At 35.3% G+C, this 26411-nt stretch overlaps 2 protein-coding genes across 14 annotated transcripts in view; one reads left to right on the top strand and one right to left on the bottom strand.

Moving 5' to 3' along the window:
• Positions 1-10713, bottom strand: part of CUNH4orf33 (chromosome unknown C4orf33 homolog) — a 152704-nt gene extending 141991 nt beyond the window's left edge. For 4 of the 8 annotated variants that reach the window (XR_570737.2, XM_008699740.2, XM_040626302.1 and 1 more), the window contains exons 1-3: positions 10301-10440; positions 6660-6878; positions 1690-1879 (exon numbers count right to left, since the gene is read on the bottom strand). Coding sequence is in view for 7 of the 8 variants with exons in the window: in XM_008699740.2 (XP_008697962.1) it covers positions 1690-1870 (181 nt within the window). In the remaining variant the exon portion in view is untranslated. Of the gene's footprint in view, positions 1-1689; positions 1880-6659; positions 6879-10300; positions 10458-10600 lie in introns of those variants that run through there. The other 4 variants (XM_040626304.1, XM_040626303.1, XM_040626305.1 and 1 more) reach the window with 4 other exon arrangements.
• Positions 10652-26411, top strand: part of SCLT1 (sodium channel and clathrin linker 1) — a 193217-nt gene continuing 177457 nt past the window's right edge. For 5 of the 6 annotated variants that reach the window (XR_570736.2, XM_040626301.1, XM_008699737.2 and 2 more), the window contains exons 1-2: positions 10652-11123; positions 21296-21363. Coding sequence is in view for 5 of the 6 variants with exons in the window: in XM_040626301.1 (XP_040482235.1) it covers positions 10676-11123; positions 21296-21363 (516 nt within the window). In the remaining variant the exon portion in view is untranslated. Of the gene's footprint in view, positions 11124-11321; positions 11398-21295; positions 21364-26411 lie in introns of all 6 variants that reach the window. The other variant, XM_008699739.2, reaches the window with a different exon arrangement.

Below are 26411 nucleotides of genomic sequence, written 5' to 3'. Positions count from 1 at the left end.
TTTGAATTTTCATTTTAGATAGATCACTCTGGCTTCTAAGTGAAGGATGGACCTAAGGGAAACCAACTATTAAGGATGCTTTGACTAGCCTGGGTAAAAGATCATAAAGGCCTAACCTATAGTAGTGATGGTATGGATGAAGAGGAGATACTAAATTAGAGAAAATTTTAGGAGGTGAAGCTGACAGGACTCTAAATAAATCCAAATATGGAAAGTGAGAGAAAAGGGTATCTTGGAAAGATCTCATATTTCTCTATTTAGTGAATTGATGTATTACAGTGATTGGCAATTGGGGAAAGAGGCAAGTTTATGAGAGAAGTGGATGAGCTGAGTTTAGGATTTCTTGAGTTTGGTGTCTGTAGTATCTCTAGTAGATAAATCACATTAGTGTCTACACCAGTAGGTAGCTGATATATACAAGCTTTGTATCAGTAAAAGATAACATACATTTTACATATGATAAATTAACACTGACAAATGCATGCTATACAGATGTTAGTATGGACTACAGGAATTATCAAAGGTTTTTCTAAAGAAATGAAACCTATATTAGACCTTGAACTAAGTGCATTGGGGGGGAATAGAATGAGAAAATGTACATGGGTGAGAATATGCATGGATAGTAAGACCATTAGCCTTTCAGAAGTCAAGAGCTTTTTGTTAACATACGATTCCACTTACATGTGGAATCTAGAAAACAAAACAAATGAGTAAACGAAAGTTGGAAACAGACCCATAAATACAGGGAACAAACTGATGGTTGCCAGGGGTGGGAATGGTGGGGGATGAAGAGAGTAGGGGGATGGGCAACACGGATGAAGGAGAGTGGGAGATACAGTCTTCTGGTCATGGAATGAATAAGTCAAAGGGATAAAAGCCACAGCATAGGGAATATAGTCAATGGTACTGTAACAGTGCTATATGGAGACTGATGGTAGCTACGTTCGCGGTGAGCATAGCATAATGTATAGACTTGTCAAATCACTATGTCGTACACCTGAAACTAATGTAACATCGTTATATTTAAAAAGAGCTTTTGATTGAATTGGATAGCCCAATTCATGAGTACTCTGAAAGTTTATAGGAAGGGTTTGAACTTTATCTCAGGGATAAGTTTGAGGAATAGAATCATAAAGGGTATTTCAGAAAGATAAATTTGGTAGCTTAATTACAATACATTAGAAGGGGATCATATACCAAACCTGGCACAATGTAATTTTATGGCATGTCCATTAGCCTTCATTTGACATGTGAGATTAATTGCCAGTATAAAATAAAAACTACATTTCGTATTAAAGTTAATAGTATTTCTATAATAAGTAAAGCATCCCCAAACTTCCACAAAGAAGGTTTACAAGGTTAAAGTGGCAATTTGAAGATACTTAGAGACAAAAAAGAAATGCTGAACTCTTCTTAAAATAGGTATCAGAAGTAAAGGAAAGAAATATGGCAGCAATTTTAAAATCTGGATTTGTAATTGCCATTTTTCACTGTTTAGTTATATAGCTGAAGTCACATAGGTGATGGTGAAAAAGTTAGAATGAGAGATTGGTAGAGAATGGAAGAAACTGAGCATGTCAGTTGCTCAGAAGAGTACTTACTTTCTTACAGCAAGATATAATAATAGTTCTAGGAGAGGTTATTATAAAGAGATTTATGTTTGCAATAAAATACAGTATTTCCACTTACCTTCATAATCCCACAGTTCATTGAAAGGTTTTCCTGGTTCTCCAAGTGGGGCTGGAGGATCATTGAAAAATGGAGCACTAACTTTCATCATCACTCCTCCAACACTTGGATTCAGCCTGACAAACACTGGCTCATGGTTTACTGGAAAACCATTCCAAGTGTGTTCAATTTTAAAATCCATCTGAAGACTCTAAAGGAAAAAAATTAAGACAAACTTTTTAACAATATACAAATGTTTCCTTTAGTTGGAAATGAAATGAAAATTTCAATGCCAAATAGCAGGCAGGAAGGCAGCAGAGTGACAAGAACACAGTTCTGAGAGTCAATAGGCCATTTGTGTTACAGCAAACCATGGACAGGAGTTCTTTGTAAAATAGGTAATTGGATCCTAAAAGCTTTAGAACTAAGTCTAGATCCAGCTCAAGTTACCTTGTAAAGAGTATATCAAAATCATTTTTAAAAACTGTAATTAAGTCCACCAAAGAAACTGTTCATATACTTAATGACTATAAACACTATGAGCTTCTATGCCATCTTTTGTCTTTTCTTCTAAAATGTGCAGGTGTGTGAATTATTGGATCCTTTGGGAATCAAAATCTTTATAATAAAATTCAATCTGGTAAAAAAAATAACTATAAATCTGCAGAAGCACTGCCGCTAACACTTGTTTCTTTGGTTAAAACCCTTTCTTTTTAGGGTGGGAGTTGCTTTAGGCAGTGGGTGCTCCAACCATTTCAAGGTTAGTAGAGTTTAATATTGTCTTCCTTGGTCTCAGGGTATAGATTTTCTTAGCTGCTTCCATTGTTGAAATTTCACGTGTTAAATGACCACATGTTTGGTTAGTCCCTCTCTCTAATTGAAAAATGGGAACAGAATTTATCATTTAAACTTTGAAATAGACTAAATACATTTGATACAAGCAGTATTTGATTTTAGATTTTTTCTCTGAGGATTAAATGGGCATACATAGCATTATATTAATACAATTACATTTTTTTATTAAACACTATGGATCAGGCATTTTATAAACATTATCTCATTTAATTTCACACACACACACACAGAAAAAAAACTTGCAGAGGAACTATTTCTATCCTCATTACAAATGAAGAAACAGATTTGTCCAAGGTCACATGATTGGCAAATCATGAAACTGAACTAAATGTAAGCCATGTTTTCCCAGATAAAGAGAGATCTGCAAGGAGATGCAAACCTTATTTTAAGAGTGGTAGATTCCCCAAACACTAGATCCTTATGTCATGTTCAGAAGATAATCTTGATTAGTAATGATGCTCTTTCCAGATTTTAATTTCCCTTAGTCTTTGAATGCATTTCCTTGCTTCTTATGTTATTTTTACTGCAAATAATAAAGTTGTTAAGTTTTGGATAAATTTATTTCAATGAATAGATACTGAGTACCTACTAGGTACCAATCATTGGGAGATCCAAAATTATATATTTGGATCTGTGGCACACAGGAATCCAAGATCTCTGAAAACCTTTTTCTAAAGTATGTAGCTCTTCCTAATTTTCACTACATGCTAACAAATTTTAATTGATAACCTCAAAAATTTTAATAAATAATTCTGGTGTTACAACCCATTTGCAACTAATAGTATTTGAGAAGAGGATATATTCAGCCACTTATAGTCTTCATTATTAAAATAAGCTCAATGAGTGATAAGACCATATAAATTGATTGATTTTTTGTAGAATTTAGTACTGATTTATATGGAATAAAATACCTCAATAAAAACTGATTTTTCTTTAGTCGAAATATCAAGGCACATTCTTCATATATAAATGGATAAACTTCTATCCCAAATTTTGGTACTAATAAGCATCATCTTGAAGCATATAGGAAGAAATAAGAATAAATCAAGATGATAGTGGCAGATTCACTCATTCTCCACAGAACCTCCATATCTACAAAAATTCCACACACATTAAAAGGATCCCTATCCTAATCAGTGGGTTTCCAGCAAGGAATTTCCAACTCCTAGCTCTTCCAAGCAATCATCCCTACGTCTAAATGGAATTAAACCATATCCAGTGATTTGATCCTAAAAGTGGCACACTTGGAGGGTCTTGTGGTCACAGTGAAGTGTAATTTATAGTTTTAAATTAATTCAAAATGTAATCTTACCTGTTAAGAAAAAATTAAATATAAAAGCAGAACTACCCTTGTTGAGAGTATAAAGTAGTGGTACCTCAAGACTTTCGACTCGCCCTTTTCCCTGATTTTTTTGAGCAGTGTTTGAAATTACTGCAAAAAATATTGACTAGACTTCCATCAGCAGGGAGGAGTGCCATGGCTGACATGCCTAAGGGTAGAATGTAATTGTGGCTTTAATTGCATAAAATGGCTTTAGTTTCCTATTAGAATGACAAATTTGTTAATTTGCTTAAAGAACATTCATGCTAATCCAAGCGTGCATAAAATTTATAACAAAAATAGCCTAAAAAGTATAGTCCTGCCCACTAGCTTACAATGTAATCTAAAGATAACCCAGATCCAGACAGAAACAACTGATTCTCCTTTCAACTTCCCCGGGGATACTTAGAACTGTCTCCTGAAGCTTAATTCTCACTATCTCTCAATTTTTTTTGTTTGCACATGTGCTCATATGAAGTAAAGACAATTCAACTGTCAATGTCCTTTGTGACCTGTGCTAGTGTGCATCCCCTGCTCTACTTCCTGTCATTCTCTACTGCCCATACATTGCTCTGTTTTGATTCACAGCATTACATCACATGACATTTATTGTCTCCCCATTCCCAACTAGAATGCCTGTAAGTAATAGGCACTTATTATTTATTTGTCAAGTGAATAATCATCCTAGTCTCTGGATCCAAAATTTCATGATTCTAAGGTTTCGTGCAAAAGAAATGAGCTGTGTTCATGGTACCATTCTCTTTCAACCAAAACAATGGTAAGTAACTAAGGTAATATATCTAGAAACTTCCTTTCAATTTAGTTTATCAAAGGTTTATACTTGTTTTGGGTGCCATACCAGGTGTTAGGGAAATTAAGTATAAGCCTATGGGGTGTTAGGGATGATTTTCATGTAGCTTACCAACTAGGGCTCATGTAGCTAAACCAACTAGGTGTATTATCAATCAGTTCATTTTGTATTCCAATTTAATAAGATTGGATCCCTACACCAAACTAAGTTTTGAATGAATAAAATATTTACACATAAAAACCATATTAAAAAAGAAAAAATGGATTTCTAAAGATGATCTTATAGTAGAAAAAGCTTTTTAAAATATAACCCCAAACCCAAAAGACACAAAAGAAAAGAGCAATACATTTGGCTGCATAAAAATAACAAAACTGAAAACAGAAGTCTGCCTACACCCACCAAAAAAAGCCCATCATTACAAAATCAAAAGATAATTCGTAAAAAAAAATATCTCCAACTTGTATTTCAGACAAATAACTAACTTCTTAAATGTTAAAGGGCTCCTAGAAATCAGTAAGGAAAAAGATCAATATCCCAATGGAAAAAAGGGGGAAAAACAGTTGACAGAAAGTAAATGCAAAATGTTCAACCTCACTTATGATGGAAATGCAAATTAAAGAAAAAATTAGTATTTTCGCCAATTGGAAAGCTTGAAAACATGCTGTGATAATGAGGACACTGCAAAACAATCACATATTATTGTTGGGGCATAACTGGTACTGTCTCTGTGAAGAGCAATCCCTCAAAATCTATCAAAACAAAAATCTATCTTTATATCCTTTGACTCAATAATTCCAGTTCTAGGAGTTATTACACCTGCACATATTCAAAATGATATAAGTATAAAGATATTCACTGCAACACTGTCTACAATTACAAAATATCATAAGCAATTTAAATACACATCAGTAGAGGACTGGTAAGGAATTTAACCTATATCATGCAATGAAATACTATGCAGCTGCTAAAAAAGAGTGAAGCAGCTCTCTCTATATATCTAAAATACGTTAAGTGAAAAAAAGCAAGGTGCAAAAAGTATGAATTTATTTTATTAAAAAAGACTACTTGCATATATGCTTGTGAATGCATATACTATCTCAGGAAGCATATACAAGAAACCAGTGGTGGCAGTAGTTACCTCCTTTGAGAGAATTATCTGCTTGAGTCAAGAGAGCAAGGGAGGCTTACTTTCAACTGTTATTACTTAAAAAAAAAACAAAAACCTGTATTTTATACTATGATAGACACACATTACTATTAAGAAATAAATGAAAAATTTTAAAAATATTTTTTAAAGTCCATTTTATGGCTGGATGTCTCAGAGCATGTGATATACTTCTTCTCTATATTATATATGCTGAACATATCTTAAATGTCAGAACGAATACTGGGAATATTATTGAAGAAATATATTCATTCAAAGTGATCACCAGCCTGTTAATACAATTTTGATGTTGGCTGTTTAGACTTTCTTAAAAAAATGTTTATTGTTAATATGTGTTTTTCCACATTTTAACCTCTATTCTTCAAATCACTCTTTCATCAAAGAAAGTCACAATTTTTAAATTATTTTCATGCTTGTCTGTACTATGGAAAGGGCTTTAGAAGGAAATGAAGAGAAAGCAAACACAGAACCGCAGAGCACTGAGTGCCTAGGAGACGAAAAATGTTCCACAAGGTTAAAAGGAAGTTATGGAAAAGATGTTTTCTCAACAGAACGTCTTACAAGGAAAATTTCCAAATTCCTCTATTCACGAAATGTTCTTTAGTTTCCGACAATAATTATTTTTCAGTTTACATTCTTCTACCTGCCCCCTGCCCACTTACTTAAAATACGGAGAAATGAGGAAGTCAGCCAGAAAGTGGGAGTAAACTGTACCAGCAGAAGAAGCAGCTGAAAAATAAGTTACCAGAGGAAAAAGCTAATAAGACTTGGCCAAGGTGCAAGTAATGACAGAGGAAACAATGCATAACAAAAAGAAAACACAAGAAGAGAACACAGACCGGGAAGCTTTTTTCCTTCTTAACAGTCAGCTCGCTGCTTTCTGCTGGGGTGACTGGAGAGGGCTCAGTTTTAGGCTCCACCCAGCTGCCTACACATCCTGGGGCAGGGCTTGGAAGACCGAAGCTGACTTTCCCAGTTTTTGCAGGAAAGAAAAATGTAGAAGGACCGCCAGAGAATATCTGAACTTTTAATCACTCCACTGAAGTTTGAGTGCTTTTCTAGAAGGAGAAGGAAGGGTAATTCAGTAATACAAATACCGTGTAACAATCTGAAAATGAACTGTAAATCATAAGATTACAACAGAACACATACAGCAATAATTAATGTAACTAAAGGCTATCTGGCCATATAAGCAAAAACTGTAAATTAATTATATTACACTGGCTGTAAATAATATTACCCTAAATGTAAATGATATTACACTACTGGGAGGCATATACATAGTGGTCAAAGATTGTGACATTGGAATGCCTAGATTCAAATTTCAATTCAGGCACTTTCCAACTATGATCATCAGCAAATTACTGTAAAAAGGATTTTATAAGTGGAGATACATATATATAATGTATCTATATGTATATATATATTTAGCACAGTGCCTAGCATGTATGTAGTAAACACTCAGAAAAGATTAGCTGTTATTATTAAAGTATACACAGTTTTGCTGAAAGAAAATATTTCTTGGGTGCCTGGGGGGCTCAGTCAGTTAAGCGTCTGCCTTCGGTTCAGGTCATGATCCCAGGGTCCTGGGATGGAGTCCTGCACTGGGCTCCCTGCTCTGTGGAGAGTGTTTCTCCGTCTGCCCCTCACCGGGCTCATGCTCTCTCTCTCTCTCAAATAAATAAATAAAATCTTAAAAAAAAATAATTTAAAAAAAGAAAATATTTCTCTGTTTGGAATCATTAAAATTGCATGTTTCTTAAGTGCTTTTCCTATAAAAAACTAGACTGCAAGGCAGAATAGTCTAACTGATCCTTGAGATCGTAAGATACGGTTAAGTGTCCTGGAGATGTACCACATGGTTCTGGTTGGTTCAGTCTTACTCATCCTAGCACTTCCAGCACTTATCAACCTATTTTTCTTCATTTAGTGTCTCTTTTACCCAGACAGTATGAATTTATTGTTTCTATACAGGATTAAATGTAAATTCATAACAGAACCATACATAAACTTTCAAACTTCTCAAGAAAAGGTAATAATTTACAGAATTACAATATTTCCAAATAATAGAATCATTCTGTATTTTGGTTGCTGAGAGTTAACAAAATGTCTATAGGATCTGTGGGCTTAATTCAGCAAGGAGTCACTACACCTGAACTTCATAGTTACTCTGAGAATACTGTGCATATTCTACATGTTTAAGTAAAGTCACCACCATTTTCCCGTGATCTGCAAGAGCAGATATTACATTAGTGGGCAGCCATTATTCAAATATTTTCAGGTAAAGTATTAAACTACACTGTATGAAATTGCAGAAAATCACAATTTCACATGGTTCAGCCTACATACATTTTGCTTATAACATACTTTTAAAAACTTCTTTGGGGGGAAATAGCTTTTGTATTGTTTTACCAAAACTGTTAGTTTCGTTTTCTAAAAATCACTTTTGGTGGGAGAGGGAAATAAAGGAGTTATTGTTCAATAGATACAGAGTTTCAGTCAGGCAAGATGGAAGAATTCTAGAGATCTGTTGTAGAACAATGTGCATATAGTTAAGATTACTGTACTGTACACTTAAAAATTTGAGAGTAGATTTCATATCATGTTTTTATTACAAAAATTATAATAATAAAAAAGACAAACTTAAAAAGAGAGCTCCCAATTTCTAGGCCATCCTTCCTTGCTGGCTAAAATAAACGTAATTTTTTTTTTAAGATTTTATTTATTTATTTGAGAGAGAGAGAGAGCGCAAACAGGGGGAAAGCAGAGGGAGAGGGACAAGCAGACTCCACGCTGAGCACAGAACCCCATGTGGGGCTTGATCCCAGGGCCCTGGATCATGACCTGAGCTGAAATCAAGAATAGGACACAACTGACTGAGCCAGCCAGGCGTACCTAAAATAAACATAATTATTAAGAGCTTTTTTAAAAATCTTTTTATGGCATTTAATTATATCAGAAAATGTTTCATATGGTTTTGACCCTAGCTTAAATTTCCAACTTTATATTCTTCATGATGCTTTCCACATAGTACTGGGTGCTCAATGTCAATTTAATATATTACTTAATATTTGTAAAAGCTATCCATTTTCAAGGGTTTTCTTTATTAAAGAAATATATTGAACATAAAAACATGAAATTGGGGCTAAAGAATGGTTAAAAACATACTAAGTAATTTTTCTCTCACTTCTCATTCCTTGTACTCAATTAACTAATGGATACTTTCCAAGCACATTCACTGAATTCTTTAAATTAATTCCTTCATCAGCTATTTACTGAACCCTCACTGAGTTCCAGGCACTCTGATGGAACCTGGAGGCAAACTGCAAAGCAATATGATAGAGACTGGAGGAAGAAGCATGAACTATTAAAGAAGCACCTTCCTTGGGGGAAGTTGGTAGAGGACACAAGGGAAACTTTAAAAGCAAGCAACACTAGAGGGAATGCTTAAGGATAAAGCTTATATGCCAAATAGTTCAAGTACAGAAATAAAAATTCCAACTTCTGATATTTAATTTACACAATGCTAAGACCAATTATCATTTCTATCCAGAAGGTACTCTTTGCTTTCACCAACACTAATATATCTTATCAACTTCTAGTGTAAATGTAGAATTAAGTTTATAACTGTTTGGTGCCAAATTACTACAATATGACAATATACAGATACAGTAGGAGAACTTAAACACAAGTCCTTGGGGAGTCAGTGAGGAGTTCATGAAGAAAGTCATACACTGATCTTCAAAAAAGAGTTGAAGTTTGCCCACTCAATTTCTCCTTCCAATAAGTTTTTTGTATTAACTTTATGGCCACCAAAAACCAGATCAAGTTCAATTTTCACTGCCACAAAGCTAAACTTTTTAATGGTTATTAGATATACCTCCATATTTAATTGCCAGTCTTTAGAGGAAGGGACCACCTCATCCTCTTAGTAGTGAGTATGGAGAAAACTTCAGGACTTCAAATACCTAACTGGACACAGTTGGACACATTTTAAAAATTTCTTAATACATTCTGCTAACATCACTTCGTTTATATAACATTATGAGTACAGGACAATAAAACTTAAATTGTTAAAGAGAAAGCCAAATGCAGCTACCTCTTGACATGTCTGTTTAGTGAAATTACTTCAATAAAAACACACAATCTATTAAAAAAGCACTAAAACTAGTGGCTAGTTTCAAGTTAACATTTTTATTGCTAGTGTTGAAATTTCCTCCAATATTAAGATAAGGCTTAAATCCAGACAAAATTAATTTTTATTACTGGAAATTGTCATTTACCCCCAAACATAAAGTTTTGCTTAATTTTTTTCTTACAAAATTTTTCTTCTTTGAGGAAGCAAAGTTATCTCTAAAGAAATAACTGCTGAATTTGCAGGATCTTTGGAGTACCCCTAACTATATGTCTTATTAACACATAGTTAAATATTTAAACGACTGTTTCCTTCCTCTAAAGACCCAAAGGGGAAGGATCGTACTTAGCTTCTGGAAATCAAGTCCATACTCAAAAATCCTCCAGAGGTCAGCCTTGGTGGTGGGCTCTGAAGCTGCCATTCTGCGTTCCGCCTCCAGTCGCAGAAATCTGCTTACTTTCCACCCACTCCTTTTAGCCAGCAGGTTCTCCCAGTCCAGAAGTGCTAGGTATCAAAGATCCTGGGAGCATTTAAAATATGTATTTGATGCCCTACATACGTTTACATCTTGGGAGTTTTCTTTAAAAACACACACACGACAACCACCCAGCTTCACCACAGGAAAGCTCGCGTCAGAGAGCTTACCCGCTGCCTCGCTAGTGGCTCAACCCGCTGTTATCCGGGTTCTCATAGCTCCGCCCATAGCTTGACAGATAGCCAATGGCGTGTAAGGACTCCGGGAAGCGCGATGACGTAAACGTGGACGTCCACGTGATGACGCAGCTGGCGTTACCGTCTCCAAGGAGCGGTCCGGGGCACCGGTTTCAAAGTCGCAGGGCGGGCCGAGTGGACTTCCGCTGCTGGCCCCGGGTTTCCCCGCCGTCCTGGAGTCATCCCCCCCACCCCAAACGTTCCTCCAAGGACGCCGCCATCCGGCTTCTTGCGGGCTCCTTCGGCTGTCTCCTAAGTGGCCCGACAGGACCCCAAGTGACCTGCGGGACGCCTGAAGCCACCCGCGTCCCCGTTTTACCGGCCGGGATTCGGGTGAACGTGGAACAGAATTCACTTGGAGGGTCCCCAGCAGAACTGAAATCTGAAGTCCGTTGCCTGAGCGAGGGGCTAGGCTGGGACTCGGGAGAAGAAGGCGCGGCGGGGCTCTCGACGCCGCGTGAGTAGGATGCTGATTACACCGCTCTAGTGCTTGACAACCCCCGGAGCGTTGCTTTAGTTTTGTTTTCCCGCACAGCGAGCTCTGGGGTTTTTCGTTGGTGGTTGGGGGTGGGGGGGTTGTTTTGTGTGTGTGTGTGTGTGTGTGTGTGTGTGTGTGTGTTTTGTTATTGTTGTGTGGTTTTTTTTTTTTTTTAAGAAAATGAAGGTGGTGAAAGCTCCAAACTAAAATGATATCGAAATGGCCACAGAAAACGACTTTCTGAGACATCAAAGTAAGCTCCATATTCCTTTATTGAGAATTTTTACATGTAAGGTTTAATGTCGTCATTGCTGACCAACTATTATTTTTCGAATGCCTGTTTGGTGCATGGAAATTTGTAAAAACTTAAGTTAGCTTTACAAAAAGCTTGGTAGTATGTGTGAGGATGTGTATATACTTAAGCAGAACCGTTGGTAGGTAAATCCTTGTAAGGTTCCTTTAGCTTACATGGCACTCTACTAGACACTAAACATCGTTGTTACGCTTTTCGCATGCTCCGGAGAAATTAGAGGGCTAATGGCCAGGAAGAGTTTCCAGGTCTGCCATTAGAACCTGTTGGCACAGTTCTGGCCATTTGTAGAGATGTTTATTGAACTCCTGTTTCAGTTATGTGCAAGGCTCTATACAGGTTTAGCTGCTGCAAAAGTGAGGAGGTCAGTTCTACTCTCCAAGAATTTAATTTGAGGAAGGAAATATATAAATTCCATACACTAAAGTGGCAGCAAGTGTTAACTCTTTTGCCTCAGTTTCCTCATAGGGTTGTTGGAATGATTAAATGAGTATTAAAATTTGTAAAGGATTTATAACAGTGTCTGACACTAAACAAATATCCTGAATAAATATTAACTAGTAAGTATTATTATTAACTGTGGTCAAGGAAGATGCCATTTGGGCCAAAACTTGAAGTACTAATATGAATTTACTAGATAAAAAACTGTGTAGGTATCCCAAATAGAATAGTATATGTAGCGTTGAGGGGATTAGGAATAAGTTCTGTTAAAGACTTGCAAAAAGGTTGGCTTGTATGGAATGTGGTTTATATAGGCAAGTAGCAAGCAGGGCAGAAAGGGAAGAATGGGGCTGGATAGTGAAGGGCCTTGTCTGCTGTGTGTTGAGTTTGGATCATTGCACAGGTTATAGGAACCACTGAATGGAATTCACTTGAGAGTAGCATGATCAAATTGTGATTTGGAAAGCCTAGTATGGCTGTTATGAGGAATATGCATTATAGCAGAGTGCAGTTGGGTGACTATTATCATACAGGTAGTAAGTGAACTGAGGTAGTACAGTGAGATCGTTGATTAGGGAATTTAAGAGAATGAGGTAGAGGGCAACTGAGGGAAGGTAGGAATAAGTGGTAAGTTCCATTTTGGAAGCTTTATAAACAAGTGGTTAAGAACTCAACCTCTATTCAGTCTGTCTAGGTTCATATCCTGGCTTTATCTCTTTTCAGGTCTTTGACCTTTGGCAAGTTACTTAGCTCCTCTGTGCCTCAGTTTTCTCATTTGTAAAATGGGAAGAACAGCACACTAACCCTCATGGGTTTATAAGGATTAAATGAGATGATGTAAATAAAGCATGGTTTCTAGTACATGTCAAGTGCACTATCTATATTATCTAAAATTATTAATGCACTACAATGATACTATAGCATTAGAATTATTTCTCAGGTTTGAAGTGGGAATATCTGCCACCCGGTAAGGAAGACTGACTGGCCACCATCTTGAGTGGTGGGGATCAAGTGGATCAAGCCCCACTTCAGGCTCCCTGCGCATCGGGGAACCTGTTTCTTCTTCCTCTGCCGTTCCCCCTGCTTGTGCTTGCATACACTCTCTCTCTCAAATAAATAAAATCTTTAAAAAAATCATTTGGGGCGCCTGGGTGGCACAGCGGTTGAGCGTCTGCCTTCAGCTCAGGGCGTGATCCTGGCGTTATGGGATCGAGCCCCACATCAGGCTCTTCTGCTATGAGCCTGCTTCTTCCTCTCCCACTCCCCCTGCTTGTGTTCCCTCTCTCTCTGGCTGTCTGTATCTCTGTTGAATAAATAAATAAAATCTTTAAAAAAAAATCATTTGTCCTTACTTGTTTTCATCCATTTTTGGACTCTATTCTGTTCCATTGATTTGTTTATCTGTTTGAGCACCAGTATTCCAGTGTTTTGATTATTGCAGCTTTAGAGTAAGTCATAGAATCAAATGATGTTAGCCTTTCATATTTGTTCTTTTTCAGTTATTTTGGCTATCCTAGGTACATTGAACTTCTATATGAATTTTAGAATCAGCTTGTCAATTTCTTCAAAAAGATGCTGAGAGTTTGAGAGGCATTGCATTGAATCTATTAATCAGTATGTGTAGAATTCATATGTAATGATATTGAGTCCTCTTAACAATGAAAAGGTATATTCTCTCCATTGATGTATCTATTCTTTTATTTCTTTTGGCAGTATTTTGTGATTTTTAATATATAGGTTTTGCACATCTTTTAATAGATTGATCCCTATGTATTCTGTTTTTGATACTATTGTAAATGGTATTATTCTTTTACTTTTGATTTTTGAATTATTGCTAATATATAGAAATACATCTATTTTTGGCACATTGTACCTGCAACCTTTTTAAACTCACTTATTCTAATAGGTTGTTTTTAGAGTTCATCAGATTTTCTCCTTAGACTGTCTTTTCATCTGTCAATACAGTTTCACTTCCTCCTTTCCAATTTGGATGCCTTTCATTTCATTTTCTTTATTGTACTGGCTAGAACTTCCAATACAGTGTTGAACACAAGTGGTTGGAGTGGACATCCTTGTCTTCTTCCTGATCTTAGGGTACAAACATCTGTCTTTCAAAATTAAGTATGATACTAACTGTAGATTTTTTTGTAGCTGTTTTTAAAATGTTGAGAATATTCCTTTTTATTCCTAGTCCTCTGAGAGTTTATCAGAATGGATGTTGAATTTTTTTTCAAATACTTTTTCTGCATTTATTGAGAGGTTCGAATTTTTTTTCATTTTTAGTTTGTTAATAGGGTGACTTACATTGATTAATCTTCATATTTTAAGCCTGCCTTACCTCTCTTTTTTGGGATAAACTTCTCTTATTCATGTATTATCTTTTAGATATTGTTAGATTTGATTTTTTAAAAGTTTATATAAAATTTTAATTTTCTATGTCCATAACGCCTTTTTTCCCCGTTCTAATATCTTTGCCTGGTTTTGGTATTAGGCAATGCTTGCCTCATAGAATTAGTCGGAAAATATTTTGTTTTCTTCAATTTTCTGGAAAAGTTTATGTAGAATTGACATTATTTATTTCTTCCTTAAATGTTTGGTAGAACTTACCAGTAAAGTCAATTGGACCTAGAGTTTTCTTTGTGGAAAGATTTTAAACTATAAACTTAATTTCTTTAATAGATAAAGTGCTACTCAGTAGTCTGTTGTGTACTGTTGTTTTTGTTTTGGGGTTTTTTTGTACTGTTGTTTACAGAAACTCTCCACAGATTTCATATATCCAGAGTTCTCTCTCTGTGCAGCTTTGTCTCTCATACTTTGTCTTGCCAGTTCTAGTTCACTTGGTCTCCACATCCTTAACTCAGAGAATCTGCCAGTCTCTGAGGCCTGCATTATTCCCTCTTTGTGCCATGGCCTGGAAAGTCTCTCAAGTCAGTAAGCTGGAGCAATCATAGGGTTTACCTCATTTGTTTTGCATCTCTCATCATCATTGTCTATTGTCTTGCAAACCATTATTTCATTTATTTATATATTTGCTTTTGGTTGTGTTGAGTGGGAAGGTGGTCCTTGTACTTCATCTTGGACATAAGCAGAAGTCCTATTCAAGTTACCCTCCTTTTTAAATCTTAAACACAAGTTTCTTACTCCCACTGTAACTCTTCTTTGGCTTCATCAAGACTTCTATTCTTTGAACTCTTCATTTTCCTCAACTCTTTCNAGTTTGTTTTTACTACTTTCTCTTTTTAAAAGATTTATTTATTCATTTGAGAGAGAGAGAGGGAGAGCATTTGCACAAGTTGGGGGAGGGGCAGAGGGAGAGAATCTCAAGCAGATTCCCCACTGAGCATGGAGCCTGACATGGGGCTCTGTCCGACAACCCTGAGGTCATGACCTGAGCCAAAACCAACGGAACCAACTGAGCCACCCAGGCGCCTGTTTTTGCTGCTTTCTTATACAGCCTGTAATCATTGCCCATTAATTCATCTGCCTCTCTTATCAGTAATCTTAATATGATTATACTCCTGCTTTTTGAGTAGCATATACTCAGTAATACTTCATCCCTTGATCAGTTGTTCAGTTTGCCTTGATAGTTCTCACACCCAACTGCTCAATAACCATAGATAAAAAACTCTGCTCTCTGGATAAGTACCACCACAAACTCAAGGTTAACTCCTAACTAAAAAGTGACTGAGCTGGGATTTGAACCCAGGCTGTCTACGTCCAGTGCCTGTATTCTTAACTTCTACCCAGCAAAGAGACTTGCAAGAAAAAAAAAATTATAGGCCTGTTTTACTTAAGCACGTAGAAACTAAAATCCTACATAAAAGGGCACCTCAGTGGGTTAAGTGTCTAACTCTTGTTTTTGGCTCAGGTCATGATCTCAGGTTTGTGAATTTGAGCCCTGGGTCAGTCTCTACACTGGGTGTGGAGCCTGCTTAAGATTCTTTCTTCTCCTCCCCCCTATCCCATCCCTCCCTCTCTTAAAAAAAAATCCTACATAAAATATTAATAAATCCAGCAATGAATGTGTGTGTGTATATATGTACATGTATGTGTACATACAATTGTCTTCATATTGGGTTCATCCCAGTAATACAAAGATAGTTAGCATTAAAAAATTATTGAATACAATAAAGAAGACCTAGGTTAATGGAGAAACCATTAACATGTTAAATTTGTGGATTAGAACACTGAATATATTAAATATGTCAGTTCTTCCACAGATTAATGGTTAGACTTAATGCATTCCCAAACTTAGTTTTGACAACATGATTCTAAAATCTAGTGAAAGAGGGGTGCCTGGGTGGTTCAGTTGGTTAGGCGTCCAGCTTTTGATTTCAGCTCTCAGGTCTTGATCTCAGGGCTCCATGCTGGGTGTGTAGTCTGCTTAAGATTCTCTCTCTCCGGGGCGCCTGGGTGGAGCAGTCGTTAAGCGTCTGCCTTCAGCTCAGGGCGTGATCCCGACGTTCCGCGATCAAGCCCCACATCAGGCTCCTCCTCTAGGAGCCTGCTTCTTCCTCTCCCACTCCCCCTGCTTGTGTTCCCTCTCTCGCTGGCTGTCTCTGTCAAATAAATAAAATCTTAAAAAAAAAAAAAAAAAGATTCTCTTTTACCCTCTGCCCCTCTTCCCCCCCCCACTAGCACACTCTTTCTCTCTCTTTCTCTCAAAAATAAAAAAATAAAAATCTAGTGGAAGAGCTAGAAAAAGACACGTACATGAAACTTGTTATCTGAAAGAACAGCAATACAAATCAGTGGGAAAAGGATATTTAGCCAATAGGAAGGAAAGGAAGGAAGGAAAAAATAATAAAGATACCTTTCCCACATATATAGAAAAATCATCTGCAAGTTGATTGAGGAAGTAAATTCTCTTTAAACTTTCAGAAAAAAATTTAAGAGGGTATCTTTATGATCTCAGGATAGGGGAAGACTTCTTCAATATATATAAACATTTTGACTAGAAGAAAAAATATATGAAGAGTACATTAGAGATAAAAACTTGGATATTACAAAAGGCATCATCAATAAAAGACTCCCCCAGCTACAGAAAGGGAGAATATATTTATAATAAATGTAACTGAGAATTGATTAGCATCCAAAATTTTGATCTTTCAAAAAAATAAATTCATACTATTAGAAAAACGGTTAAAGAATATGATCAGGCCATTTATAAAAAATAAAATTTGAAGAACTACTAAAAAAAAGAAAAATGTCAGTCTCATCAGTAACCCAGAAAATGCAAATTAAACAGTAATATAATAAGTACTTGTTGAATCAATGAATGAATGAATCAATCAATGAATGAAATAGGAGAAATTTAGTTATAGTAACATTTTCTCCAGATTAAAGTCAGTCTCTGGAGATTGAATGTGTTTTGCTCAGTAATCCACATTTGACTTCTTTTTTTTTTTTTTTTTAAGATTTTATTTATTTATTTGACAGAGAGCATGAGTGGGGGAGCAAGAGAGGGAGGGGGAAAAGCAGACTCCCCGTGGAGCAGGGAGCCTGATGACCTCAGCCGAAGGCAGATGCTTAACCGACTGAGCCACCCAGGCTCCCCCACCATTGACTTCTGAACTTATATTAATCACTGTGAACTCAGATTTAGTGTTATTTCGTATTTGAAAACCATATCACATGGGGGGGAAAAGGTGGTTTGCATTGAAATCATTATATTCATGGCCATAACTCCATCCTCCTCTTGAGACTCATAGGGAAGAAGAGTAATAGGCAGAAACCAGATCCTATATGTGGTAAAATTTTAGTGCTATGTGTCAAGTAACTATCTTAAAAGTTCTGTAACAATAAAAACGTGGATAATTTCTTTTAAGCTCAATAAAAAGTTAAAAACCATTTATGTTATCAGTACTCTATGATTACTTCTTTATCAGAATCACATATATTTGTCATATTTCACCACTGAATTGTGTGTACTTTCAAGGAAGAAACTATTATCTGAAGTTCCAAACATAGAATGTATACACTATGTGTGTGCATATTATATATGCATTTTTAAACTCTTATAGTTAGTATGTATTTCTTTATGTATATATGTTATGTATAACATACGTAGAAAAGTATGTAGTTTTCTACAACTGTAGAAAAGTAAAGAAAACAAATATAAAGCTAAGTGAATAATTACAAGGTTCAAAACTCAAATAACCACAACTCAGATCAAAAAATAGAACATTTCCAGGACCTCAGAAGCCCCTTGTAATCATAATCTCTCCCTCCTCCTCAAAAGTAATTGAAGATAACTAAAGTCTTCAATTTTACACTATAGTTTTGCCTGTGTTTGAGCTTTATATAAATGGAATCATAAACCGTGTATTCTTTTGTTTTGGCTTCTTTAACATTATGTCTTTGAAATTTATCCATATTTTTGTATGTAGAGGTAGTTTGTTCATTTTTGTTTCTATAAAATATTCCAGTTTTAAATTTATCACATTTAACTGTTCTTCTTTTGATGGATAATTGCAGTTTCCAGTTTGGAGGCCACTGAGATTAATGCTGTTATCAACATTTTTTGTCATGGCCCTTGGTGCTCAAGTGCACACATTTTGGTTATGTATATTCTTAGGAATTAGGTATATGCTTAATTTTAAAGTTGTACTAATTTACTTTCCCACCAGTAGTGTAGGAGAGTTTTCATTATTTTACATTGTCACCAATGTTCTATAACTTTAGCTCTTTATTGTAATTTTAATTTGTATTTTCCTGATGCCTAATGAGCAGTTTTCCCATGTTTATTAGCCCCCTGGGTAACCTTTTTGTGAAGTGTCCTCTCATGTCGTCTTACCACTTTTCTATAGGATTGTCTGCCTTTTAATTGACAGTTTTTTTGTATATTCTAGATACACGCCCATTGTCTATTATATGTGTTGGAAATACCTTCTCCATGTTTATGTCTTATATTTTTACTCTTAAAAGTCTCTTTGTTGGGGCGCCTGGGTGGCTCAGTCATTAAGTGTCTGCATTCAGCCCAGGCCTGATCCCAGCGTTCTGGGATCGAGCCCCACATCAGACTCCTCTGCTGGGAGCCTGCTTCTTCCTCTCCCACTCCCCCTGCTTGTGTTCCCTCTCTCGCTGGCTTTCTCTCTCTCTGTCAAATAAATAAATAAAATCTTTAAAAAAAAAAAAAGTCTCTTTGTTGAACAAAAGTTCTTAATTTTAATGTGGTTCAATTTATCAGGTTTTTTTCACTTATGGTTAGTGCTTTTTGTGTTCTGATTAAAAAATCTTTCCCTACCCTAAGATTATAAAGATTATTCTATTCTTGTCTAGAATTTGTTTTGGCCTTCACAGTTAGATCTTCATTTCACCTAGAATTGATTTTTATGGATAATGTTTTCTTTTTTATGAGGATATCCAATTGACCCAGAACCAATTTTAAAAAGATTATTCTTTCCCCCTCACTGCTCTGGAGTGACCCTTCAATCATAATTCAGATATTCTAAATGAACATAAATTTAACTTTGTATTCTTTATTCTCTTCCACTGGTCAATTTTGTTTATTTTTATACAACTATCACACTGTCTAAATGACTGTACCTTTATAATTAATCTTGATATCTGGTAAAGCAAGTCCTCCACCATTCTACCTTTGCAAGAATGTCTTAGCTAAGCTTGTTATGTTTCCACCTATATTTTAGAATCAGCTATTAAATTTCTGCAGTATCATCTTTTGGAATGATAATTGAGTTTGCATTTAGTCTACCTATAGATCAACTTGGGGAGAACTGATGTCTTCAATCCTGTAAACCATGAGTATCTCTCTCCACTTATTTGGTCTTTAATTTCTCTCCTGAATGTTTCATAGTTTTCTGTACACAGTCTTACACATCTTTTGTTTAAGTCTTTTTGATTTATTCCTAGACATTGGTTTTTTGTATGGTATTATGATATCTTTTATTCTAACTTTGTTGTCAGTATATAGAAATGTAATTATTTTTTGTATATTGATCTTGTATCCAACAACCATGCTAAAGGTCATTATTCTAAGAATTTATCTGTGTGTTCTCTGGGATTTACCTATGTCTATACACAATTAACTATGGATAATGGATAGTGGGTTTTTTTTTTCTTTTCAGTCTTTATACCTTTTATTTCTTACTTGCCTTATTGCATAAACTTAGACCTCCAGTAGAGTATGAATAAATGTTAAGAGAATTTGTCCTTATGTCATTCCCAATTTCCAAGGGAAAGTTTTCAACATTCTCATCCTTAAGTATGATGTTCGCTGTGCAGTTATGTAGGAATCCATTGTTATATTAAGGAAATTAACTTCTGTTCTTACATTTCTGGGGCTTTATCATATATTTTAATTCATCAGATGCTTTTATGCATGATTGTATTTGTTGGTCTTTTTTGTGTGTTTATTTTCAGTTTCTTTGGGGTGGGCTTATCTTTATTATTTCCTTCATTTGATGGTCTTTTGGTATAATTTACTTTTCTTCTTACTTTAAGTCATTGACTTAAGGCTTTTTTTCCTAGTATATGCAATTAAAGCTATAGATTTTTTTTTGAGCAATTTCTGAGGTATTAACATTTTCAGTGTCAATCAGTTCAGAATACATCCAAATTTGTTTTGTAATTCCTCCTATGACCCATGGGTTATTAAAAAGTAATTTCTGAACTTCAGAATGTATGAAAATTTTCCCTTTACTTTTTGGTTTTTGATTCAAGCTTATTGTGCAGTTGTCAGGTAACATGCTGTCTTTGGCTTTCAGTCTTCTTGAAAGTTGAGATTTACTCTACTGCTAGCAAATTATCAGTTTTAAATGATCCATGTGATCTTGAAATAATAAGTTTTGTACATTTACTGTGTTCTATTGTATGTTTTCTTGATGTGAATAAAAATATCAATCATCTTATGCTTACTGAGAGCACTTGGCTTTATTCTAGTTCTTCATTTCTATTACCTCTTACTCACCCCTGTATAATTCGGAATCTTTGTCTGTTTCTCTTCTGTGTGGAGGTTTGTCCTGGAACTGAATTTCAGCCAGTTTTCACTATTGGAATAAATATGGCTATAGTTTTATCTTTTCAGTTCTTTTTACTTCTAGTAGGAGGAATTAAAAAAAAAAAAAAAGTGGAGAGTCTTGTTTTACTTCTGCTAACCTGCAGAGTAAACCAGGAAAACAAAGAATTAAAACTTAAGAAATCAGAAAAATTAGTTCTTTGCAGCTCTTCTTTTTCCCACTAGCAGTAGATAGTTGGCTTCGTGTATAGAAGGGCCTTTTCTTAAATTCCAAAAACATGTGTTGAAATTGATGATTCATTTTGAGAAGCAGTAAAGACTAGCAGTTTTGCATTGGATATATCAGATAACTACCTTGTTTATAGTTTTTAAATATTGAGCATTAGCCAGTGAACTACAGATTGTTTTTTTTCTTTCTTTCAGATCAACAACTATATGAAGTTCTTAGACGGTATCAAATGGAAAATTTTTCTAAATATTCATCGGTGCAGGTATGTAAATTAGTTAAGGTCTAACAAACTAGGTTCAAATTTGGTTGTAAATACATTTATATAAATAAATTCTATTTAGGATTATTCTCATGTGAAGTTGCCTGCAGCATTTTGAAATTTGCTTACAACTGGGATTGTTACAGGGGAATGCTTGTTTTTGCTTAATGAAAGTAGTTCTTTGACCATAGAAATTGCCTTATTTTCTGAGTTGGAGCTTAGGTGTTATGTATGATGTTAAAATGTGAGTTCTAAAATGAGAATTCATTGACATTTTGAAACCTCCTAAAATCATTTCTTCAGGTACATTTTGTAGTAAGCTTTAACTTGAAATTCTCATAAATTATGGCAAGTAAAAACTAAATCAAAACAATAAACAATATACAACACTGTTTTTAATATTTCTTTCCTTGGGTGCATGTTCTTATTTAAATATTCTGTTAAAAAAATTTTTTTGAGCAATAAGGTATATATATTGATGGACTCTGAGTTACGCAATATTAAAAGAAAAACAGTAGCTCCTATATTAATGATAGCTCCCTATTGAATTAATAAGGACGTGTTTTGCTTTTGACATCAATGAATCTTGTAACCAAAACATTACTGTTTTGGGGCACCTGGGTGACTCAGTGGGTTAAGTGTCTGACTTTTGATTTTGGCTCAGATCACGATTTCAGAGTTGTGAGATCGAGCCCTGCATTGCTCCGTGCTAAGCATGAAGCCTGCTTGGGATTCTCTCTTTTCCTCTCCCTCTACTTTATCTGCTCTTCCCCCCCAACCCCCACTCATGTGCACTCTCTCTTAAAAAAATTGTTTTTAAGGTATTAAAAAGGAAGTTGTTTTTAAGAAATTAAAAAGGAATAGTTTCTCTTGTTGACTTGACAATACTTATCCTTATAGATACTTTCTTTAGTGTATTCGCAACATATATAGCCTGCTGCTCTGTTTTTATTTACAAAGACCAGACTGAGTTCAGCGGGTCTTAAAACTATCCATCCACTATGTTAATCATAACAGCGGGTCTTAAAACTATCCATCCACTATGTTAATCATAATATTGTTTTTCTTACGTTATTTTGTTACTCATACTTAACTAAGAACTGTTATCATTTAGGTGAGAGAGAATCTTTTATAATACAACAGCCTCTAAATTTTGTTCAGATTCTTAGGTTCTTTTTCTTTTGCTTAATATCTTACAGAATATGCCTAAAAGGAGTATTCAAACAAAAGAGTGATTTTAAAGCCCGAGGAGATCTCTGGGCACAGTATTATATCATATCTACTGTACACTATGGCTGACTTGATTATGAAAGGTGGTTTTACCAGATAAAACAATGATTGTACATAGCCCTTTAGATGCACCTGCCTTGTACATTGTGATAATTAATTAAAGCCTCATGGTAACATACCAAGTAAGGTCAAGTCTTCTCTTATTTAATAGTGTACTCTCTTGTGAAATTATAGCTCCTTTAATTCTCTAAAGGTACATGCTCTTCTTTTACGGGTACTATTATAGTCATACAATCAAATCTTGATTCCTATCTCTTATTTTTGGTAGTAGTGTATTTTTTCTGCCTAAGAGTCTTCTGCAGTTCACTGTCTCTTCAGAACATGTTGCTGTCTCAAAATATCAGTTCCCATGGGTCTTGCCTTTCACTGCATAGTTTGCAGTAGTGAGAAAGGAGGTGAAATGAGAGTATGAGAGAGAAAGAGAGAGATTAATCTGCTTTCTAGCAGTAAGGTCCATATCCTTGGCCATATGTAGTACATTCTTTGGTTCTTCACCCCAGAAACATTGTTCTGATTTCTGAAAAAATGTTCAAGAGGAATTTTTTTTATTTTTACTTTTTTCTGTTTGTAGTAAAGGAAGACATAGAAGTAGGAGGAAACTATTATCAAAGGTTATGTGAAACCCAGGAGCACTGGCTGAGATCTCTTGTCACTAACTTTAGTGATTGCCACTAGCAACAGAAATCCTTCATAAATTTATGTTTGCCCTTTTTGTTCAGCTATCTTCCCAGGTGCCTAAAACAGTTCTTGTTAGTAGATGCTCAATAAATATTTGTTGAATGAATAAAACAATTATATCCTACCTTTACTTTCCTCCTTCCTACTTATCTTCCAACATCATTTGAGCTCTATGTGCCACGTACAGTGAAAATGGAGATGAAAAAGTCATGATCAGCTTGTGAAATACAAACAGTTCATGCTTTTTAGTTCTATCCCAATGAAATGCCCTCTTCCTTCCTCACACTAGGCAAATTGCCAGGATTTGTGTTAAATGAACATACTTTATGAAACTTTTCTAATATTAGAAAAATAAGGCTGCCAGAATTTGATATTTATTTATTATATTTTAAGTTGGAATTTCAAACTTGATTTTCTATAGAAACTGTATTATAAGTGATAGTTAAAATTCTTTTGTTTATCACTATGTAATGATCATTTAGGCTTCCCATGGATCAAAGAAAGTTTTGTGAATTGCCTTAAGATTTTTTTGTATAGTATTGTTTCTTAGGAAAATACATGATAGATTTATAATAACTAATGATACATAAATTGTATGGATTTAAACTGAAAGTTGGATTTTTCCCGTGTGTAAAGTAGCTTGTATATTTAACATATTTGGTTCATTATACTTTAATAATTCATTTATCTTTTTTTAATTTATTTTAAAGATTTATTCATTTATTTTTAGAGAGAGAGTGCACGCACATGCACAGGGGTGAGGGGCAAAGGGGGATGGAGAGAGTCTTAAGCAGCCTCTGTGCTGAGTGGGGAGCCCAATGTAGGGCTGGATCTCACAACCCTAAGATCATGATCTGAGCCAAAATCAAAAGTTGGAAGCTTAATCAACTACACCAGCCAGGTGCACCCATTCATCTTTTAAAAAAAAAAAAAAAAAACTTCTTATAATTATATGAACCTTCTAAAGATACTTTAAATAACAACTAGTTTCTTGAAAGATCCCTTGTGAAATTTAGTTGTCTTTCTTTGATCATTCTATGTTTTCTATATAAATAAAAAATATCTCAAGTGGCATTTCTCTCAGAGTGTAGTAGTGGGCACTGCATGACAAATATTGAAAGATTTTAGTCAAGATGGTGGAAACTCTCCCTCTTTTCCAAATTATTTGTTCCTACCTTTTTTTTTCTTAAATACCTGTCTTTTCTCACATGCAGGCTAGTTAATTCCTCTTTATAATCTATGCCATATCAGTACATGTGTGTACTGGTTAGTGTTTTGTTCCCTTCAAACTTCCTGGAGGGACAAGATGGAATATTAAAAATAAGTTTATTTTCTCTGAAAACTCTCCTAAAAATATCTTCCTCTTCTAGCTTGGGACTGTTTCTACTCATTCTACTTGAACCCAAATTTAAAGTTAAATTGAGATCTAGTCTGCTGAGAAAGAAATGGAACACATAAACTGGAAAGAGGGAAGGAATAAATGTAAAAGCATAGTGCGAAGAAGGTATAAGCTGGTTCTGGAAGGGAAAGACAATCATAGTGCAAATGTACTGATTGATTCAACAAACGTTAGTTTATTAATTCAGCAAATCTTGAGTGCATGCCAGTGCTGGGTAAGCTTTGGGGACAGAGCTATGATTAAGATAGACAAAGGAGCCTACTTCACTGAAAGAGATACGGGTGAATAATTAAGTAATTAAAATTGCTATATCATATGAAGAAAAAAGACAGTGTCCCGACATAGAGATTAACATGTACGTAGTGTAATAGTGGTGATTTCGCCTGAGACATATTTTTGGTAGAAAGGTCAGAGTAGGTCTCTCTACCACAGTAGTATTTAAGTTGGCACTGAAAGTTGAAAGAATGAGCTAGACAAGTGGACCAAAAGAGGCCCTGAGGCAGGAAAGAATTTGACTTGCTTGTATAATATATAGGACCTGGTCCCAACTATAATCAAATAATAGTTATTTGAAAATACATTGACAGGAACAGGAGGGCCACTCCTGTTGATCATGAGTAAAGAATATAAGACTCAATAGATAAAATATAGCAAACTATTTAAATTTAAATAAATGCATGTGGCTTGTGGCTATTGAATTGAGCAGTGCAGTTCAAGACTCTCCATCTGATGAATTACTCGGTTTAAAACCTTGAAGGATTGATTTTACCTCATCCCATGATGATACTAGAAAATCAGTGATTTGGGGCGCCTGGGTGGCTCAGTTGGTTAAGCGTCTGACTCTTGATGTCAGCTCACATCATGATCTCAGGGCCATGAGAACTAGCCCTGTGTCAGGCTCTGTGCTGAGCATGGAACCTGCTTAAGATTCTCTCTCCTCCTCCCTTTGCCCCTCCCCTGTCACAAGCACATTCTCTCTCTCTAAAAAAAAAAAAAAAAGAAAAGAAAGAAAGAAAAAGAAAGAAAATGATTTAGCACTTGAAAGAAAGTCTAATTGTAAGAGCTTAGCAATTTCTTACACTCTACATCGACCTTCATTGATAAATGATGAAAATCCATCTCGTCATGATATGAATGATTTGCTACAATGCTCTAAAATGTGCAACAACACTTTCACAAAATGCTAGTCAGCCTATATTTTCTTCCAAACGATGGCAGATAGGACGCCATTAACATATTTCATAGCCAGTGATATAGAGTAAGGTAAGAGGCATAAAATTAAACATTCAGAATTACAATTAGAATACTTAGTGTATATTTTCCTCAGAGGAAGAGGAGTATCCAGAATATTTGTCTGCCCAACTATAATCCAATATTATTGACATTCTTTCTTTTTTCTTTCTTATTTTTTTATTATGATATGTTAGTCACCATACAGTACCTCATTAGTTTTTGATGTAGTGTTCCATGATTCATTGTTTGCATATAACACCCAGTGCTCCATGCAATACATGCCCTCCTTAATACACTTCACCAGGCTAGCCCATCTTCCCACCTCCCTCCCCTCTAAAACCCTCAGTTTGTCTCTCAGAGTCCATAGTCTCTTGTGGTTCATTTCCCCCTGTTTACCATGCCCGCTTCATTTTTCCCTTCCTTCTCCTAATGATCTCCCTGCTATTCCTTA

The sequence above is a fragment of the Ursus maritimus genome, unplaced genomic scaffold (genome assembly GCF_017311325.1).
Source record: "Ursus maritimus isolate PB19 unplaced genomic scaffold, ASM1731132v1 scaffold_11, whole genome shotgun sequence".
Classification (NCBI taxonomy): domain Eukaryota; kingdom Metazoa; phylum Chordata; class Mammalia; order Carnivora; family Ursidae; genus Ursus; species Ursus maritimus.
Note: the sequence above shows the minus strand (reverse complement) of the source record. Positions and strands in the feature narration are given on the sequence as shown.